Source organism: Marmota monax, unplaced genomic scaffold (genome assembly GCF_021218885.2).
Source record: "Marmota monax isolate L192 unplaced genomic scaffold, Marmota_monax_Labrador192_F-V1.1 WCK01_AAM20220418_F8-fsc00120, whole genome shotgun sequence".
Lineage (NCBI taxonomy): Eukaryota > Metazoa > Chordata > Mammalia > Rodentia > Sciuridae > Marmota > Marmota monax.
Window position 1 is genome coordinate 1,358,384 of NW_026694424.1, and position 21,520 is coordinate 1,379,903.

General features: G+C 37.8%; 1 protein-coding gene across 2 annotated transcripts in view; it reads left to right on the top strand.

The window, feature by feature from the left end:
* Nucleotides 1–18,955, top strand: part of C7 (complement C7) — a 56,964-nt gene extending 38,009 nt beyond the window's left edge. For both annotated transcript variants that reach the window (XM_046468254.2, XM_046468253.2), the window contains 8 exons: nt 603–831; nt 2,820–2,991; nt 5,115–5,202; nt 7,684–7,816; nt 9,768–9,959; nt 13,536–13,626; nt 15,848–16,032; nt 17,662–18,955. In XM_046468254.2, coding sequence (XP_046324210.1) covers nt 603–831; nt 2,820–2,991; nt 5,115–5,202; nt 7,684–7,816; nt 9,768–9,959; nt 13,536–13,626; nt 15,848–16,032; nt 17,662–17,843 — 1,272 coding nt within the window. In that variant the 3' untranslated portion in view covers nt 17,844–18,955. The remainder of the gene's footprint in view (nt 1–602; nt 832–2,819; nt 2,992–5,114; nt 5,203–7,683; nt 7,817–9,767; nt 9,960–13,535; nt 13,627–15,847; nt 16,033–17,661) is intronic.
* The last annotated feature ends 2,565 nt before the right edge of the window (nt 18,956–21,520 follow it).

A 21,520-nucleotide genomic window follows, 5' to 3' on the forward strand; every position in this document is an offset into this window, starting at 1 on the left:
CACACAAGATATAAAAATATTTCTTCTCTATCTGATTCTAATTTTCCCTAGGTTTATCTTGATTGTGTTGCAAAGACAGTGAATTGCTTTCTTTTTTTTATTTGAACAAAAAATATTGTACTGTGGTCCCCTTTGTCTGCAGTTTCACTCTCCTTGGTTTCAGCTTCAGATCAATGTTGGTTTGAAAATATTAAATGGAAAATTTCAGAAATAAACAATTCATAATTTTAAAGTAACTTTTATTGTAGCATAGTATTATAATTGCTCTATTTTATTATAAATTATTGTTGTTTCTCTATTATGGCACCTAATTTATAAATTAAATTAGGTAAATCAAGATAAAATAAATTTATAAATTAAATTAAAATAATTAGGTATGAATGTTTAAGAAAAAACTTATATATACAGGGTTGATACTATATGTGATTTCTGGCATCCACAGGAGGGCCCTGAAACATAGCCCCTGTGGATAAGGGGAACTACAGAAATAGACATAAGGGTGGCTTTTGATTGTGTTTCAGTGGAGATTGTGCCCATGGGTAAAAAGGAAAACATTCTCACCTAAAGTTCTGAGCACTGACTAGAATGTCTTCATTGTATAGCTGACACCTATATATGAGCTGGTAAAGGAAGTACCTTGTGCATCTGTGAAAAGACTGTACCTGAAGCGGGCTCTTGAAGAGTATTTGGATGAATTCCACCCCTGCCATTGCCGGCCTTGCCAAAATGGTGGTTTGGCCACTGTTGGGGAGACCCAGTGTCAGTGCCATTGCAAACCATATACATTTGGTGTGGCTTGTGAGCAAGGAGTCCTCATAGGGAACCAAGCAGGTCAGTGTGCTGAATTTTCCCTGGTTTTAGGATGGACACATTGAAAACAGTATTACTTTTTCTCTTTGGCTCCTGATGTGCTTCTTTGCTACTTCTTTTTGTGACCACATTTGAAATCACATTTGAGTTAATCTCCCTCCATTTTTCATTCCCGGTTTAAAAAAAGGGTCTGCAGTTAAGACCTTCTGCTATCTCTCTTTTTGCCCACCTGAATTAACAATACCACTGTGCCCTCTACTCTCCATTCTCTATTAGAATAAAATTATGGATAAAATACCTGCCATTTTCTTATAATTATCTCAAAAAGGTTTTGTTGTAACATTGGCCTATGGAGACTGAGTTTGCATTGCCTAACCTTTCTGACACCAAGCTCTTTGAAACATCTTTACTTCTGTTTTGTATTATGTATCATCAGTCAATTGCTCACAAATTTTGTTGAAAATCTGCTGTGTGCTCAGTAGGGTGGTGTTTCAAGTACGTAGTACAGGGCTATGTGAAGTTGACTTAATGAGTAGTCAAAGTATGACTACAATTTAAACATAATTATTTTTATTCTTTTGTGTATTTGTATGTCTCTCACCTCTAGAAAACTCATTCCTAGGGAAGTTTGATTCCTTTCCTTATTCCTGATATAAGACTGATTCCTAGGAGTCATTAAATAAATGATAAGTGAATAAATACATGACTAAACAAATGGTTATGTATAGACAAACATCAGGAAGATATGCTTGTCCTCAAATGGCTCTCTAAGTGGCCTGTCCTGGTAAATTGAAATTCCACCATGTGATGCTTTCCTCAGTGGCTTTGATTTCCAGTGTCTGTTGAAATTGGAGCACCCCCTGCTGGTAAGAACTGGAGTAGCGATCACAACGTTTCGAGCGATTGTTACTCTATATTGACATACTCCGGAGGCTGCTTTATTAAATAAATTCTAATTAGGACAACGTAAGGAAAACCATTGGAAAATATCATACAAATTGGATTAGTTTTGGTGTGTGTGATACTGAGGAGTAGATATGGTTGGGAGAAGAGGAAAGTGGTCACAAAAAGAAGTAGCTGAAGAGCAGTGTGAGCACACGCGCTTGCACACTCACACGTTGTCAGGAACCAGTCGTTGTCAGGATCCAACCGTTCAAGGGAATGGTTTCTGAGGTCATGTCTATGTAGGAAATCAAGGCTCTTAGAATGTGAGATAGGATATCATCCCCCCCACCCCCAGGGATACGATAGGGGAAAGCACTAGAAGAACTCTGAATCTTAAATGGGCTCTAAGGCAGGATGGTTGTGGGTAGGGTGGTTGAAGAAGTACCTACAGATTGGAGAAGAATACTGATGGGAGGCAAAATGGAGATTTAAAAGCATTTCTTAAAAAAAAAAAGCATTTCTTCTGTTTGATTCATTTCCTCATCTTGTACAGTGCCAGCCTAGGGTTGGCAGACTGGGAGGACCCAAAAGGCTGTGTTCTCTTCATGCCAAGCCAGTGCTTTAACTGTAGGACATTACTTGCCTTATGGAGAGACTGTGGGGTGAGGAAGAATCCTGCACTCAGCCAGAAGACCAGAGTACAGTCTGGATGTGGCTCCTGACAGCCATTACAGCATTGAGCATGGCATTTAGCCACTTTGCCTTAGAGTTCATGTCTCAATAGTGGGAATAATAACAACCTCCTGCCCACCTCCACTTGTTTTTGTGAGAAGTATATAAATGATACATTGTCCATGGAAGTGCTTTAGAACAGTTTTGTAATATAATCAATATATTTAAGATATAATTACAAGGAGTCCACTAATGCAGCTTTAATATGGACATTCCAAGTCGGTGTAGAGCCATTCTGGCCATTGCAGAAAGCCCTCACTGAACAGAACAGAAGTAGTCAATTGCCACAATTGTCCCTCCCCTTAGCAAATATACTGTCAAGAAGCATAGCATTAAGCTCTGAAGTCCTCCTCTCCAAGAACTTACTGAAGAGCTTTTCCCTTATCATACAGGCGGGGTTGATGGCGGTTGGAGTTGCTGGTCCTCTTGGGGCCCCTGTGTTCAAGGGAAGAAAGCAAGGAACCGGGAATGCAATAACCCACCTCCCAGCAGGGGTGGGAAGTCCTGTGTTGGAGAAACTACTGAGAGCAGGCAATGTCAAGATGAGGAGCTGGAGCATTTACGGTAATGGAGATCAGATCTCTGGGCAATTGTGTAGAACAGTATCCTCTGCAGTAAGTGTGGACAATGTGATGGCTGCCAGCAAAAGATTTAGATGTTAGGTGGTGATTCTTATTCGTGATTACTTAGCTTCCTGGCACTGGACTTGGTGAAAGAGAGAGAAATGGCCCCCTTGTGCTTGTGTGCTTCAGATTTTCCTGACATTAGGGTTAACCCAGAGCTGGGAGCAGCCCAGCTGAGCAGATATAAGTGGTAGCTTTGGCATCATGCAGATTTGCCATCTACACACTACACTTGCTATGTGACCTTGGGCAAGTTACTTACACATCTCTAAAATGAGAATAATAGTAGTAGATAAATCTATAATAGGATGCTGTTAGAATTGAAGGAGATGAAGCATGTAAAGCTATCAGTATGCCTGGAACATAGTAAACATTCAATAAATATTGTATCACTTTTCAAAGATGCTACTCTTTCTTATTTAGCTATTCTTTGGGTTAAACATAAAGCCAGATGTCTGAGGTGGATATTTTGACTGATTAGCCTGCTGGTCACCCGACACTTAGTCTACATTTGCGAGATCATTGCAAATGCCATCTCAAAAGTGCTTAGTCAACTAAGCCATTGTGTACTGGGTCAAAGATCCTTATGCCATATTCCACTGTTTTTTGCCATCTTTAGTAAATTCTTCTGATCAGGGAGTGAGAAGACGGTTCTAGTAAGATAATTTGAAGGTCATTTGAATTAAAGAGGCAAGGTTTTTGTGGATGGATACCTCATTCCTAGGTCTTCATGCCTCGTAATCCAACTATAGCCAGTATCTCTTGACTGGGAAAGCTGGGAAGCATATGATTATGGTGGGAAGAGAATGTTGGCTTCAGAGTAGGTCCCTCAGGGAGGATGAAGGTCTGAGAGGAGGTCTCTGCCTGATGGATTTATTTCCCCTGGCTTTAGAGATAAAGCTGAAGGGAAGGGAACATCGTAAGTGAGGCACTGAAGGAAACTTCACTCATCTTCATGTTCAGAGAAGTATCCTCCTTCTCAGGCCTCGAAGGAAATCTTTGATCAATACTTCTCATTTCTGTGTTTCCTCAGCGTGCTACAAAAGGACAGGAGTTGAGCTGAGAAGGAGGCAGCACCCACAGGCTATCTGTATTGCACAGATTTCATGTCTCTGCTGTGGTCTGTTGCCCTCAGAGGCTCTGTTGAAATCCTCTGTTTAATGATGAATGTCATCATTATCCTTATTACACCCTGCCCCTAGAGATAATCCTGGTTATGGTAAATTGTCAGGACTGGCATTGGTGAGAACATAGTAGTGTCTTTGTTCCTCCATCTTCCTTTTAGGCTCAGAGTTCTGGCCTCAAATCTTCACAAAACTTGCTTTTGCCGAAGAATGTTCTGAGTTACATGGTTCATAAAACAACGTGGACACTGTGACCCCATTGTCCTTTATTTTCATTTAAGAGGAAGAAGGAGAATGATTGCGGGAACCCCACTGACTGAACACAAATGAACTCAACCTTGGCATTTATTAGTTTGTAACCTTGGACAAGATATTCAAGTGTTCTGTGCCTTTGTTATACTCCAGGTGTTGCTGAATGAATTGAGATAATGAAGGTGTATAAAGAAGCTGCTGTTGTGTCTGCCACATAGTAAATGCTCAATAAGAGAAGTTATTATAATTCTGTGTTACCTTTCCCTTGGGTTTACTAAACTCTAATTACTATTTTCCAATACAGTATTAGTTCTATGTTAAAGGAATTTTAGAACCCAAGGGTAGGAGAAAAATAAGGTCATTTCACAGGTGACCTCTAGAAATCCTGTAAAGTAGGTGTGTGGTCCAAAGACTTTTATTTCTTTCTGCTTCTTTTTTTCATACAGCAAATCATGAGGTTATTTAAATTACTGTCTTTTGTTAAACTGAGTTAATGTTTGAATTTACACCGTACGATGTGATCAGATGTTTGGTTCTGAGAATGACAAAAACATCACATGAACATACTTGTACTTTCTACTTACAAACCTTCGGATATAAAGGAAAAATTCAATATAGTGCAAAATATTCATTAAGCTCTGGAAATCAATCACATTAATCACTTTTTGTTTCTTTTTTTTTCTTTCAGATTGCTTGAACCACATTGCTTTCCTGTATCTTTAGTTCCTAAAGAATTCTGTCCATCACCTCCTGCCTTAAAAGATGGATTTGTTCAAGTTGGTTATGAAAGCTATTTTTTTCCTTTATAATATTCCAAGTTCTACTTTTCTATAGGGCCATAATTTATTTCCTTCTTCCATGGTGAAATAGTGCTCAAAATATCTGATATATGTGTTTTAGTTTTAGTGGTGAAGGTTTTAGTTTGTGGCTTTCCTTCTTTGAACCAAGGTGATTCAGACTGCAGAAGGCAGTATACACACTTAGTGTGGTGTGGGAAATCAACACTGCCACCCCCTGAATTTGAAACACAATTATGCCAGAGGGCTACTCCATATTGCCACTCTGATATTAAGAATCTACAAGCCTGTTCTCCAACTTACAGAACTTTTATTATTCTTTACACTGAGAAAATTTTTTAAAATATTGGGCTTGGGGCTGGGGTTGTGATTTAGTGGTAGAGTGCTTGCCTAGCATATGCGAGGCCCTAGGTTTGATTCTTAGCACCCCATATAAATAAAAATACAGAAAAAAACAGGAAATGAGTAAATTCATGTAAAGGCATTAAAAATGTGAGGCCTGGATGAAATATTATTATTATTATTGTTATTATTTTGTGGTGGTGGGGATCGAACCCAGAACTTTGTGCATGCTAGGCATGCATTCTGCTTCTGAGCTACATTTCCAGCCCACAAAGTGTTAGGTTTATTCCAGGAGTACAACATTTAGCTAGTGTCTGGTGAGATATGTATCATTTTAATTTGAGCAATTTTCTTGTTCAGAAAGGAACACTAGTCATCTTGCATTTGTCATCCTAGGGATTTTACTTGGATTTAGAACCATATTAATTGATGCTGTTCTCAGTCTTTCTTATGATGAGACCTTGGCTCCGAATCCCAGTGGAGTCTCTTCATGACTCACGCAGGAGATACTGTTCATCAGGATGCTGTCAATACAACCAGCTTTGCTTTCTTCATGAAGGATTCCATTTTTTTCAAATTTTAGGCCCTTGAGCTGGAGAGTTTCCTGAAGTTTCCCCCAATTTAGAGAGAGTGAGAATATTTACTTAGCATCTCTCTTTTTTAATGCCTTTATACATGTTCTTTTTTTTTGCATTATATTTCTTTTATTTAAACTTTTTTTTAACATTTATTTTTTAGTTGTAGGTGGACATAATACCTTTATTTTATTTTTATGTGGTGCTGAAGATCAAACCCAGTGCCTCATACATGCTAGGCAAGCGCTCTACCACCGAGCCACAACCCCAGTCCTGAATTACAATTCTTAATACACATATGTACCACAATTTTTGTATCTCTATTTATATATAAAGTATGTTGACACCCAATTCGAGTCTTCATACATGTACTTTGTATAATGATTTCCATCACCATCCATAGCATCTCTAATGCCCCTTTTGTCTCCCTGTGGCCACCACAATCCTTGGAGTTCTTGAGTGAAACACTTTCAAAGGAGGCCAAGCAAACTCATATGCCTTAGAACCATGAAGATGTTGGCATCCCAAATTCCAGTGCATGTAGTACCCAAGGAGCCATGGTTTCTAAACATTGCTCTATAGACTGGCCACAAAGAATCTTCCAGAGAACTTAAAGATAGGGATTGCTGCTTGCCCCTGTCTGCCACCTTTTCTGATTTTATAGGGTAGACCCTATAAAAGAAGGAGGTACCAGGACATTTTGTTCTGATCCCTAAGGCAGAGCTGGTCTAGGTACCAGCTCCAAGCCCTCCTGTATACCTCAGTTTCTCCATCATTCTCCTGGATGGCAGAACCTGAGAGGGTAAGGGAAGAAACAAAGAAGGACCCCAAATGATCCTAATTATCTTCTCAAGGTTCACATATTAAATTCTTTGCTTCACCTCCTGGCATTTAGGCTTGCAAAACATCCTTGAATCTGATCCAACCACAGCAGTATTTCTGTGCTTATAGTGTGAAGTAAGAGGTTGGGGTGGGAGAAGATCACCATTATGCTTTGCTTAAAAGTCATCAGTGAGAAAGTTAAACCTTCATGAAGATTCTGCTAGGATTTGAACATTTGAGAAACAGAATCCTTCAGGAAGAAAGGATTCTGTGGACTTATGCTGTCATTTATTAGGTAGCATTGTCAAGGAATAGCCTGTAATACCTTACCATTTGAAGAGCTTATGGACAAAGACACTTCCAAAATCCAGTAACAAACTATCTTTTACTAAACATGTTAGGGAAAGAAGTTTCTTGAACAGTGTCCTCTCAAGTGATTTTAGTGAAATGCTTAGAACAGCACTTGGTATTTTGGGAGCAATCAATACTTTATAGAACATTGATGTTTATGGTTTTATTTCAATTAGTGATGGTACTAGTATAGTTGATTAGGATGATTCTGGGGAAAATGCCTTAGAGACAATTTTCTAAATCAGTTATTTGAATGTAGGTTCTGATGATTAAAAGGGGCTATAATTTATAGACCAAATAAACAACAGAAACATTTTGTTAATGCAACATAGACAAACTCTACCTCTCTCCATCTTTTATTTTTGTTTAGGGGGAAGGTACTGTGTTTCCTGTTGGGAAAAAGATACTCTACACTTGCAATGAAGGATACTCTCTTGTTGGAGACCCTGTTGCCAGATGTGGAGAAGATTTACAGTGGCTTGTCGGGGAAATGTATTGTCAGAGTAAGTGACCCAGATTGTAGTATATAACTCAAGATGAGAGAATAATGTGGGAGAAAATGAATCAAGATAAATAAATACTCACCATATGCCCTATGTCTTGAAATCCTTTTCTTGAAAGGTTATATGATCCTGTTCAATTTTCATAAGTAACTTGATTAAGCCCTTAGCCATCTCCAGCTGGAAATGATCCTGTTCAGTGGGGTCAATTTTATTGCAATTTTGAAATTTCTGATATAAATTAGAATTATGGGAGCTTTCAGGCTAAGATCATCAGTACATTTTTTAGAGTTCAGTTACTATCAATCTACTTCTTTACATGCTTTGGACCCTATTCTGTTCAGATACAGGCATGTGAATAAGAACATCTGCATATTGTACCCTTCTATATCTACTCCTGGGCTCTTATTTCAGCTAGAGCCAAAGAGGAGGTGTTTGTTCAGCAGATGGATAGACAGAGTTGTAGGGACGCCTTTTTGTGAATTGGTTGTGGTATTCTCTGTGAAGAAAGCCGTAGTGCACACGTGTACATTTACTACTTGGAAATGTACCCTTTAGTGGAACTTCTGAATCAATGGATAAGAATACACTGGGTAAACATGTATTAAACATGAGATTTAGTTGATGCTGTTAGGCTTTCAAGCACTTGTACCGATATACATTTCTACCAGAGTCTGAGGAATTATATCTGTACTTTTCTTTGTTTTCCATTTTCTTTCTGTTTCATCATAAATATTTTCCATTGATTTATCTTTCAGTTTATTAATTCTCCGTGTAATTGTGTATAATTTACTTTTATGAACTCTGTTTAATTATTAATTTCATTTTTCAATTCTGATGTAACATTTTTCTAGTTTTTAAACTTTTAAATTCTTTGCTGAAATTCTTCATCCTGCCATTTAGTTTTTTTTCAACATATTAATTATTTTAAGAACTGTATCTGCTAATTTTATTATCTTTATCTCCATGGGTTTGTTTCTATTGTCTTTTTGTTGTATTTTGGTCGATTTTTGTTGTTTCAAATATTTCATTAGCTTTGCTTTGATACCTGTTCGAGTCTCTCAGAAGTGTTTATTTTTTTAATTTTATATAGCTTTCATATTTGTCTTGTTAGAAGAAGGATTGTGAAGCCAGCAAATATATCATGCCAAAAATAAATCTAATGCCAGATTATTAGCTTCTTGAAAATCTGATATGTGACTTATATTTTGCTGCCTTTTCATAAATATTTAGCATATTTGGCAAAATGCAGGTGCTCAATAAATGCCATTTTGAATAAATAAATGGGTTTTCTGATGAAAATAGTGCCGAAGCAGAGCAGTATTTTTTAGAATATTGTCTAAAATCCTTTAGGGAGATTGCTAAAATTTTTTAAAATCATGATTGCTGACCTGCTTTCTGTAACTATGCATATTTCTCATTATTCTCTGCTTTTTATTTAAAGTAGAAGATTTGAGCCAGTGATATAATTGAGTAAGGAAGAACAGGAATGAGAAACCAAAAAACACTGAATACTTTTATGGTTGTCAGATTAAGGTGATGCTTTACAATTTTTAGGTAGTAATATGTCTAATTAGAACTGATGTATATGACTCTTAGGAAAATTCTGGAGGGACATCACCATACTAGAGAGTTAATGTCAGCTGTGAAAAGTCTGGTTTTTGCAGCAGACTGTGCTTGAAGACTATTTGTAGACTAATTCGTTTCAAGTTGTTCCACTGCTGTGAGGGCAGGGTGAAAAGATGATAGATGTTTTGGTCTTCTGTCATTCACTGGTCAGTTACATGGCAGGCACCATGGGGCAAGACTTTCAGAGCACAGTAACAATGAGCTCACTTCTTCCTCTTTGTCCTCTTATGTGAAAAAGCAGAGCATCAGCACCTTTTAAGACCGTTTTTAAAAAGATGGTTTAGGAAAGCAATCACCCCAGTATGCTGGTCTCTTTTATTTTTAGAGATTGCCTGTGTCCTACCGGAACTGATGAATGGCATACAGAGTCAACCCCAAAAACCGTTCTACTCAGTTGGCGAGAAGGTGACTCTCTCCTGTTCAGGTGGCATGTCCTTAGAAGGTCCTTCAGCATTTCTCTGTGGCTCCAGCCTCAAGTGGAGTCCTGAGATGAAGAATGTCCAGTGTGTGCAAAAAGGTGTGTAGTTTCTGTGTCTACTCAAGGACCCCTGCACTCAAGATGAGTGGGGGTCCTTGTGGAGACCTTCCTGGTTCTGTACCTCCATCACTGTGAGTTGTTCCCTTCCTGTTGCCCACTAGGAGAGGGAAGTCAGTTTGTAGACTGTGTAATAGTTATTCAGATGGCACACACAGACTTAGGAAATGCAAGGGCAAGCAAGGATAGCCCTGGAGATCCTAAAACATTTAACTTACATCCTCCATCTGAAGGATTAACTTTATAGCCATTAAGGTGCCAAGAAAATGAAAGATTTTTGAAAAGCTAATATTTGGTTTCCTTCTGATTTTTGTCCTGTACTTTTATTAAGTACAGATTTTAAGTACTAATTTATATAAAATTCTGTATATTTCATTTCTGGGCACTCAGAGAGTTTATTGGCATTATTGAAATTGAAAATTTAAAAATATTTACATCTAACTCGGTAACACAACCGTGATTGAAGTAAAAATATTGTGGTTTGTGAAGTTGTCCTTAATAGTGGAAATTTAAAAAATCAGTATTTTGAATGCTGGGCAAATTAAAACGTTCTTTTGAGAACCTAAGGTAGAAAAGGATTTAGAAGCAAACTATTTTTTAAGAGATATTCCAGATGAAATGGATTTATTTTAAAATATTTTCTCTCTCTTCTTTGTTTGCATTGTAATAAATAGAAATATATTTTTTAACAATTCAAAACAGGAAAGAGGGACAACTCACTTGAATGCTGTTTTATAATGTATCATTCTTGAGTGTATGACTTTTAATTTAATGCTGAAATTTTCTTTTTTGGGGGGTCCATTTTATTTTATTGTTTTATTTTCTATTAATTCATTTTCATTATACATAATATTGGAGTTCATTTTGGCATAATTCCACAAGCATGGAATATTGCTCCAATTCAGTTTCTGTTACTTTCCCTCCTCCCTTCCCCATTGACTTTCCTCTACTACTCTTTCTTCTATTTATTTATAGTGTTTTAAAATTAGTACATTGTGAATACACGTAATAGTGAAATTCACTGTGGTATATTTATATGTGTACATAGGAAAGCTTGGTCACATTCATTCTACCGTTCCTCTCTTTTCCTGACCCTTCTTCCTCCCCTTAATTCCCTTTCTACTCTACTGACCTCTCTTCTATTTGCATGGATTCATACCCACTCTTTTTCTTTCTTTTTCCATTATTTTTTCAATTTTTGTTTTTTAGTGAGGAAGAAGTACTAGATTCCATAAGTGATAGTGTAGGATGAATTAGATGCTTGTAACCAAAAAGAGAGCACAAGCCGCAGGGAGTGCTCTGCTCTGAATGGTGGGAATGGGCTGTAATGATCGACAGGCGATGGACAGGAGGATGGGAGCAGAACAGGTCCAATGGAGTGCCCTCCATGCCAATCTGATGTGCTCTTTAGCTATCAGAGCCCCACATTAGAGGATGATTGCTTTGTTTTCTACACACACTGAGGCATAAATATGAGTTCATTTGGGATATATAAAGCAATACACCTGTAGCCATAATTCTAAAATGAAAGGGAACAATATATAGTTGATGAGGTTGCAGTTTTGTTTCAAGGAGGTTATATATTTGCAATTCTGAAGTGTATGCTTCAGTCATTTCATAGCACAATTTAGCACAATTTAGTATGAATTTTCTCCCACTCAAGAGAAAATTCTATTTAATTTGATTTTAATTAAGGATGTTTTTCAGACCTGTATGTTTTTCTGAAACTATTCTTAAAATAAGCCTATAACAAACAAAAAAAAACAAAAAATCCCAGGTTTGTCATCCTCTGAAGTTGGTATTTTAAAATATCAACTAAAAATAAGTAAAATCAGCTGTTTCAGTAGTCTTGTTTATTATGGCAAAACATGCATAAGGCTTAACCATTTAGCATTTTTAAAATGTGTAGACCAGTAGCATTAAATACATTCCCACTGTAATACAATCATCACCACTCTCCATCTCCAGTATCTTTACATCTTCCTTCAGCTGAAACTCTGTATCCATGGAACAGTAACTCCCATTTCCCCATTCCCATTGAGGATATCTTGATGTGAGCAAAGGCACATACTCTAGATGTGCTCTAAGAGTATTTATAGGTTAGCCAAGCTATGATGATAAAGTTATGTTCTTCTTAAATGCAATAGTCTTTGGTCTAGGTGATCCTATCAGAGATTTTTTTTTTAACAAAGAAATTATAAAAACTTTTGGTAATCACATGATATCTAAAATTTCAAAATTTATTCTAAAATAAATTTCTGGTCAAATGCAGAGCTGATTCCCATGGCTTTGTCATGAACTTTAGTTCTGGTATATCTCTAGTGAGATTTCTCAGCCTCAGTGCCATTGTGCTTTGGGGCCTGGTGATTCTCTGTTGTGGAAGCCTGTCCTGTGTTCTGTGCTGTTTAGCAGCATCCATGGTCTCTACCCACCAGATGCCAATAGCATCTCCTCCTCAGTGTGACAATAAAAAATGCCTCTAGACATTGTCAGATGTGCCTCTGGAACAAAACCTTCCCTGGTTGAAAGGCACAGATCCAGAAAACATCATTTTAAAAAACATTTTTTGAGGGGGAATAATTTTAGATTTCAAAAAGGTTGCAAATACAGTTTCTACATACCATTTTCTCATCTTTCTTTTTTTACGTCACTTGAAATAACAGTTGATTAAAAGTAAAAAATTAGTATTAGTACAATACTGTTGATTAAATTACACACATTATTCATATATAACTAATTTTCCTCTAATGTCTTTTTATGTTCTAGGATCCAATTCAGGACACTACATTGCACTTAGGATAATACCATTTAGAATTGAAGTGTTTAAAGAATGAGTACTTGTAATTGAGATTTCTGATCCTGGTGGGCATGCTTCATATTATTACCATTTTTCCAAATTTATGAATTGTTCACAAGATTGTACTGTCATGTCTAAATCTTTTAAAATTTTCAAAAAGAAATATTCCATTGTTTTTGTATTTAAAAAGGCATGATTTTCTGATAAACTATCTTTAAGATTTGTAAAATGAATATCTAGTTTTATGAGCAAAAGTACATTCCATTGACTTCCATTGCTGATAGGAAGTGGGAAAATCAGGTTGTTTTGGATGATTTACATTGCAATTGGCTATAGCCAAGGTGATGGCAGTCAATGTAGGCTCTTGTAAACTGGACCAAGGTATCGTTCTGTCAAAATCAGAATGATAGTTTGCTATCAGTTTCTAGAAGATAAAAGATAGAATCTTATTTAATGTAACTACCGCCAAACATTTACTCACTGTTGTTAGGAAGGATTAAATATCACAGTGTATTAAAAAGTGCATGACCAAGTGTAAATGCTCAAGAAATGGTAGCGATTATCACCAATGTAATTATTTGTAGAGCATTCCCCTTGTAAAATGCTCTATAGTTTTATTATTAATGCTTACCATAGAACCCCTTTGCAGCTGAGAATAGTACAGACTCTAGTTCAACAACAACAATAATAAAAAGCCTTGCTTACTATGAAGATGCTCTTCTTCCCTGATAATTTCATCTCCCTTATGTTTCTTCTTTCAGACACCCCTTTAACACAGGCAGTGCCTAAATGTCAGCGCTGGGAGAAACTGCAGAATTCAAGATGTGTTTGTAAAATGCCCTATGAATGTGGGTAAGCTCTGTCCTTCTGTTTTATTTTATCCAAGACAAATGAGGTGATCTCTTAGGTGTTAGTGTCTGTGTATTGAAGGTGCAGTTTACTAAGGGTTAAGGATGTTTGTGTTTGTTTGCATTTTAATCCAGTCTTTTCCTCCCTGGTACTCACCAGGGTCACCAGACTGACAGCTATGGTGTTAAGCTAGTTGAGAAAGGCTGAAGGACTATTTGAGCATGGCTTGCTCTATACATAGAATTGAGCGAAAGGACAAAACTGTCACCTGAGGATTTAGAGCTTTAGATGATTAGGCTGAAATTCCCTAGGGATATAAAATTTAAAGCAATACTGATGGAGAAAGAGCAGCTACTTTTCTGATTCTTGAAGCTTGCTTTCTAGATTTGCATTAGAAGAATGCTGCCAGCTTGAAATCATGCTGTTGTCCCAGGGCATCTGCAGTTGTTAGTTAGATGTTGTTAGATGCCTGTGTCAGGGTCCTAGTAAGATACGGACAGCACAATTAGATTAGGATAAGAAGAGGTTTATTAGCAGGTTGATTTACAAAATTGTGGGCAGAGTAAAGGAAACTAGAAGCCACAGGGCAGTACTCCTGGACTGGTAAGGCTTGGCCACGTGTCCACTCTAGGACTGATAAGGCAAGAGGAGGGGAGCACTTATGAAACCTGGAGACGGAGAGAACTAGGTGAGATGGCTGCAGAGGAGAAGCTGACTCTCTTTTAAGAGACCTTAGGAGGTCTTACAGGAGTGAGCCAGTGGAATAAATACCCCAGCTGAATTCACTTTCTTCCCTGCCTATACCAGGGCTCTCCATTGATAAAACCCAATTGAAGCTAGAGGACAAAGAAGTGTAACCTTTACATGCCAGCCTCCCAGGCAGATGGGGAAGAGTGGAGGGTCTAGGAAGAATCAGGGAATATCTAGCTCCTCAGCTCATGGGCCATCTTTAAGGTTAAAAATTGAAACACTAACCTACCAACAAATTACTTGGTTTTCAATTACTATGGTCATCAGCACCCATATAGAACTTCCTGAACCTACTGTGGGTGATTCATACAATGATTGTGTGTAGTAACCTCTGGTGCAGAAGAATATAACTGAATGTATAAGTGGAAATGGTGGTCAGCCCAGATACATTCTGACTCTTGCTGTTACTCTCTGTTGTTATTAATTACTCTCTGTTAATCACTTTCCTTCTCTTTCCAACTCTACTGGTTCCTTTAGTTAATCAGCAGCCAGCCATTTATAGACTTGATATGAGTTTTTGTATCATTTCACAGTATCAGATACTGATAATAAGGTGGCATTATAAGGTCTCTGCCCTTTTAGCTGTTCTGAGTAGTTCTATTTAAAGTTCAAATAAACAGAGAAAAAAGTTATATACAAAACAAAAAAAAGTTTTTGTTATATAAGCAACTTTAAATAAATTGAGCTTTAGGTCAAAAAAAAAAAAGAAGAAAATATCAGAGCTAAATAAAATATGTGAATGTAAAGTTTTTCTGAGCCCATATGGTATATGAAAAATGTTTTGTTATCTGAGTTTTCACAAAATAATGCTTTTCTTATCTATCTGTCAGTATTTAGAAATGTAGTTGTTTTCATTGGTGACATTTCTAAATAGCTGCCTCTTACCATTTTAGCTCTAATGTTTAAGAAAAAAGGTAGCACACTTTTTGAAATATTTCTAAAGCACTTTGTAAACATAGACACTTTAGAAAATAGCATTGTAAAATACAGTTTTATCTTCCCTTGATGATTCAGGGTTATTAATTATTAGACATGCTGTATTATGAACATGAAATCTCTGGGCTGCTGAGCTGGGAGGAGTTAATGTCTCCTGTGGTCAATGGTTTCATTTGACTATAATCTCTCTGAGTGATCTTTGCTGATTTTCTGTCTCCTTTATTATTGATTCATTGACAGTTGCTGGCATAACTCACCTTCTCATCTAATTTGCTATATCTGATCTGTCCTAGCTGAAAATAAATCAACCCACAGTATCTATGCTTGGAAGGATTGTGAATGCTTAGAGTAAATATGCTCATTTTGAAGCTCTGAGGTGGTTGGGTCCCAATGAAAAGAATTTGAGTTGATGTTTCATCTTTTGCTGTGGGTGAATAACCTGTGGGGTAATGACCTCAAAGGTCTACTTTTTTACTTCTTTTCCTCAGCTTTTAAAAACAAAAATCTTGTAAATAATGTAGTCAAAAATTCTTTTCAGATCTTCCTTGGATGTATGTGCTCGAGATGAGAGAAGCCAACGGATACTGCCTCTGACAGTTTGCAAGTTGCATGTTCTTCACTGTCAGGGTAGAAATTATACTCTTACTGGTAGGGACCGCTGTACTCTGCCTGCCTCAGCCAAGAAAGCTTGTGGTGCATGTCCATTGTGGGAAAAATGTGATGGTAAGGAGCATTTTGTATTTGTAACATAGGAAGGCTAAAGTAGGGATAGGGATGTACCTCCATGGCAGAGCACTTGCCTACCATGTGTGAAGCATTGGGTTTGATACTTAGCACTACATAAAAAAATAAACAAACAAAATGAAAGCATGCTGTCCATCTACAAATACAAAAAAAGTGTGTGTGTGTAAAGTAATAATACTGAGCTTTTAAACAACATGGTTTCTAGTTTAGAAGTGGATCAAAGTAGATACCTGAGGATGTCAAGGATTCAGACTGGGTTGACCTTGAACTTCCCACCTGACTTCCCTCCCTGAAGAAGGGTCTGGATCAGGTAGCTAAGAGGACAAGAATCTATTCTTGATAATCTAAAATTCTTCCAAATCTTGGTGATTCCCATTCCACTCTCATGACTTTTTCTCTATCCTTGTATTATCCATATTGTGTCTTATTTTTAAAAGCGTTTACATAAAAATTTATTTTTAAAAATAGAAATTTTATAAATTACATCCTTAAGAGGAAGTATAATTTACCATAAATATTTGGTAACTATAAAAATACAAATGGTTGACCAAAATAAAATTGTAGATTTTGGCTACATTCTGCTCTGGTATTGATAATGTTCTCTCTTTGTGATAAGGGAGTCTAGCAAGTATTAGAAGGATGTTAAAAAAATACTGGCATCAAGTTAACACTTTCTTCTAGAAATAATCAGAAGGATTTTAAGAGAATAGAAAAAGAAATTACTTTCTTGAATTGTGATTCAATATTTGCTGAGGTTATGTCCATGTAGCACTTTCAATGATCTTGGATACTACCAAGGGCATGGCACCCCCCACCTCGGTTTGGGGAGTATTGTGAAAAAGGAAGGCCTGGGTGAATGGAACTAAGTCTCTGCCCCAGCTTTCTGTTTCTATAAATTTGGGAGCTGGACTGCATAAGATTTCTATCAGCTCTTTGTTCTCTCCTAGTCCCAGACCACACACATTGGACACCTCTCCCCTCACTCCCTCCTAGTTTTTCAGCATAGATGATGACTTATGTAACTGTAGCCATGACTGGGTCATTTTGGGTTTGGCTGTCACCACCATCCACTGGCTGACCTTTCTACTTTCCTTCTGGAGACGCCTGACTGGGACATTCCCTCACACCCCTTTCCCATATAGACTCCTTTCCTCCTAATTCATTGCTCTCTATGTGTATTTTATAGGATATATAACCTTTTGTGTGCCATGCCATTTAATTCTCTTCTCTCCTACCTGAGCCCCGACTCTGCTCTTTGCTGAGGTCTTTCCATTTGGTTGGGGGGGCAGTGAACGAAGGATTGTATTTGTCTGCTGGCTCACATGGATGGCGAAGTGCGTGAAGAGAGAGCTAGAGAGCTCTTGACTTGGATAGAGCTGCCTCATGTGGGTCCAACCAATAGAAAGCCTGGCATCAACTTCAAAACCCATTTATTCTGAGGGGAGCAAAATGCCTCAATTTCCTGATCCTACTGTTCTTCCAGGAGATAGTTTATTGTACCCCTCAAGGCAGGAGCTCTCTAGTCACTATTACTTTGGAGGAACGTGCTTTGATTCTCCCACCTCCACAGTGTGCCTGCCATTAAATCTCTCTCATTTATCTTTCCAGGCAGTAGTGGCAAATGTGTCTGCCGAGAAGCATCTGAGTGCCAGGAAGAAGGGTTTAGTGTCTGTGTGGAAGTGAGCGGCAAGGAGCTGACAATGTCTGAGTGTGAGGCGGGCGTCCTGAGATGCAGAGGGCAGAGCATCTCTGTCACCAGCATGAAGCCCTGTGCTGCCGAAACCCAGTAGGCTCTGGAGACATCAGTCAGCTTGCGTGGAATCCAGCAGGCCATTGGGGCTTAATGAGAACATCTGCACACCTGGGCACTTTGACAACTTTTCCAGCATGGAGACACATTCTTTCTTTCTCCTTCCTCTCCAGTGTACATTTTCCACAGCAACCCTCAGCCACCTGTGTAAACAAACCCTTTGTGTCCCAAATCTGAATCCAGATACTCTCCCCCACCCCTATTTCTTTTTAAAAGGACAGGATGAAGAATATTAATGAGCCGTTATAGGAGCTAGTTGTGTGTTTTGGGGAAAATTCTCTGGACTATTTTTGTCTGTAAAATTAGAGGGTTAGACTAGAGACACTTGCATGTTCCATCCATCCCCTGTGATTCTATTAAGTATGACTGACCCAGCCAATGGGCCAGAACACATTTTATGAATTGATTAGGAAAACAGAACACAATTTCCTGATTAGAGAGGTTGGCTTTCCTCAATGAAATCAAATACAAAAAGGACCTCGAATGAAAAAAGACAGATACAATTATTTCCATCTTGAGTTGTAATGTCACGCTTCACCCTGTTGAGTCCCCGCCACATGTGGGGATTCCTGTTCTTGTCAGGAGATTGAACCATTTAAATGTCAGCACGGAATTCATCATGCTGTGGTCACAGGGCCCCTTCTGCTTTCTTGTCTGAGAACAAATATGATTCAGTCTTTTCCTGGGGGCTTTTTTTTTTTTTTTTTTTTTTTTAGTATGTGTGAAAAACAAGACCTGCAATCAATCTCCACCCTGTTTTTGAAGGAAGTATCAGGTCATGTCTGAGCTACTGACTGATGCATAATTGAGACTAGTCTCCCTTAATGTGGATACACTCCTAGATTTTTTCCAAAGGTATGCAATTTGAAGCATTGGTCTTCTACTTATTTCTTATTCATTTTTAAAAATCAAAACAGAAAAAGCAGATGTGGGCGGTAAAATTAGTGGGAAGAAGTAGAATTTAAAATGTTTTTATATACAAATACTGTGTCCGTGTTTTTCTAATGCTGATAAATACATTTCAAAAAAACTTTAATGAAGATTATTAAGGATTAAGAACTCATTAAAGGAGATTTTTTTTGATCTGTATAATGTTTGATTAGGAGAATATTTTCATGAGGAATGGTAGTGGTTTTTTTGGTTCTTGCCTGAAGTTTTATGTTTGATCCAGATGTAGCTTTTTATACCAAGGCATCTCTTGAGGGAAGAAGCAGATGTCATAGGTGGACATTATAAGGTGGTAAGTTTCAATTGACTGAAATCAATAATATGTAGACAGGTCAACTGCAGGTGTCAGAGATTATTTTCTTTCCTGAGTAGGGGATAGATTTGAAAATGCCAGGCCTGAATGTAAACTTCATGATGAAGTACTGAACAAGGAAAACATTTGAGAGCAGCTATCTCAGTATCCTTCCAATAATTTCTCCTATCAACTTAAGTCAGAATAGAGTTAGATTTTTACTAATTATGTATCACCTCCTCCAATGTCTAATTAACATGGAGGATATGGTCAGCATTATCAAATGCTATCAGAGATTGGGATCTGAAATAAAGAAATTACTGGTTGAGCATCCCTAATCTGAAAAGCCAAAATCTGAAATGCTCCCAAATTTGAAATTTTCTGAAATGATGCTACAAGTGGAAAATTTCACTTCTGACCTCAAGTGACAGGTCACAGTCACAATGTAGGTGCAAAAAAATTATTGTATAAAATTATTTTCAGTCTATGTGCATAAATTGTAGGTGAATTGTTAATAAATTTTGTACTTAGGATTGGGCCTTATCCCCCAAATATCTCACTATCATATGCAAATCTTCTAAAATAACAAAAAATTAAATTGGAAACTATTCTGTGCCTTAGCATTTTGGATAAAGCAGACTCAACTGGTAGCAGATTTAACAATTGTGAGATTTGAGAAAGAAGTTTTAACAGAGTTTCTGAAGAACTAAAGAAATGAGAAATCACTGGATAAGGAGGAAAACAGTGAATGTAGTTGTAAAGAGATATTCTTTTGAAAAAGTAAATTTTGTGCCTCTTTTTCTCTTTGGAACATTCTCACATTACATCTGCTGACCTTTCCTCAAATCAGGGAGGTTCAGTCATAATTTCCCAGCGAGTATTAGGATTATTGCAGCAGATCTGCAAGGAGAAGGTCATTTTCAACATGGAGTCATTACAAATGTTTTGAAGTTTCCAATTTAAGTTCTTCAACACCTAAAGAGAAGGATGTGAAGAAATCCTGGGGGATTATTTATGTCATGAAAGTTCATTGCAAAGAGAGTAGAAGGTACGTGAGAATCTCTTCTGCCTACATTTTCTCTGTCTCAGACCAACTGAGGTCATGTGAACTAGGATGGGAGGTAGTTGAAATGGCTGAAAGCAGTGCTGCGATAGTCATCCGGACCCAAGGGAGAACAGAGGGAGAGGATGATATTGGTGCATTTACCATCCCTAGTTCCAGGGTGCTTCATGGGAACCAAGGCACATCCTACAGACATGCCTCTATCACCATTTATGTGGACACTATAAGTTACCTGGACAGACAGGCTGCCTTAAAGATCTCCCAGTGGCACTGGGGAGTGCCTTCCTGTGACATCTCACACATTTCCCAACAACTGATCAACAACAAAAGTTCTGCTTATCAAAGCCCTGAAGTTTAATGAGCCCCATCCAAACTACAGGTAACTTCCCTCCCCATCACTACCTTGAAGTTACCTTGAAACAGAGGGAGGGTTCTTGATATTCAGGTGAGGTATGGAGTGGCAAGGAGGAGGAATATCTGAAAAATGACCCCTGAACGCTGGGTTATCTTGCTTTAGATAACTGGCTAACTCAGTTGAAGTCTTCCCCCTTGACTGGGCAGACTGTGGCTAACCTCAGCTTCATGGGAGACCAGTGAGATCATCTGATGGTTGAGTACATGCTTGAAGTTGCTAGGCAGCTGCTTTACTCAGTATTTACTGAAACAGCTTATTATGTGCCCACACATAAATCATTAATCACTTTTCCTGTTGGCTAAGATGTGTATTAATAATATATTTGGGCTCCATGGATTATCATTTGCTCTATATTTCCTTTCCATTTCAACCCACATTTCTTATGCCCACATATTCACATGTATGCCAAGCCACTATATTAGTCATCTCCCATTACTATAATGAAATACCTGAGGCAATCAACTTATAAAGAGAAAAGTTTTATTTTAGCTCTAGGCTAAAACTGAGTGAGTATATGGAATTGGGCCTCCTCTGAGAGTGGAACATCATGGCAGGAGTTTGTGGAAGAGCAAAATTACTTGCTTCAAGAGCCAAGAAACAGAAAAAAAGAAAAGGCTGGGATCCTAGATTTGACTTTGGAGGGATGTCCCAATGAACTAAGGGCCTCCCACTGGGCCTCACTTTCTACAGATCCACAGCACTTATCAATATTGCCACCCTGAGAACAAAGCCTGTAGCACATGTATCTTTGGGAGACAAACCAGAGGACCCACCATAGGCATTTGCATTATTTGTGAGACCAGCATAATAACTAATGTAGATGGTCACCATAAACTGGAAGATAAACTAAGATGCTGCACAGTTTGGTACAAAAGGAAGTAAATGCTCAGGTGTATCTACAACTTCTCTTTCTCTCTTCAGGTAGGAAGGGGTGGACAA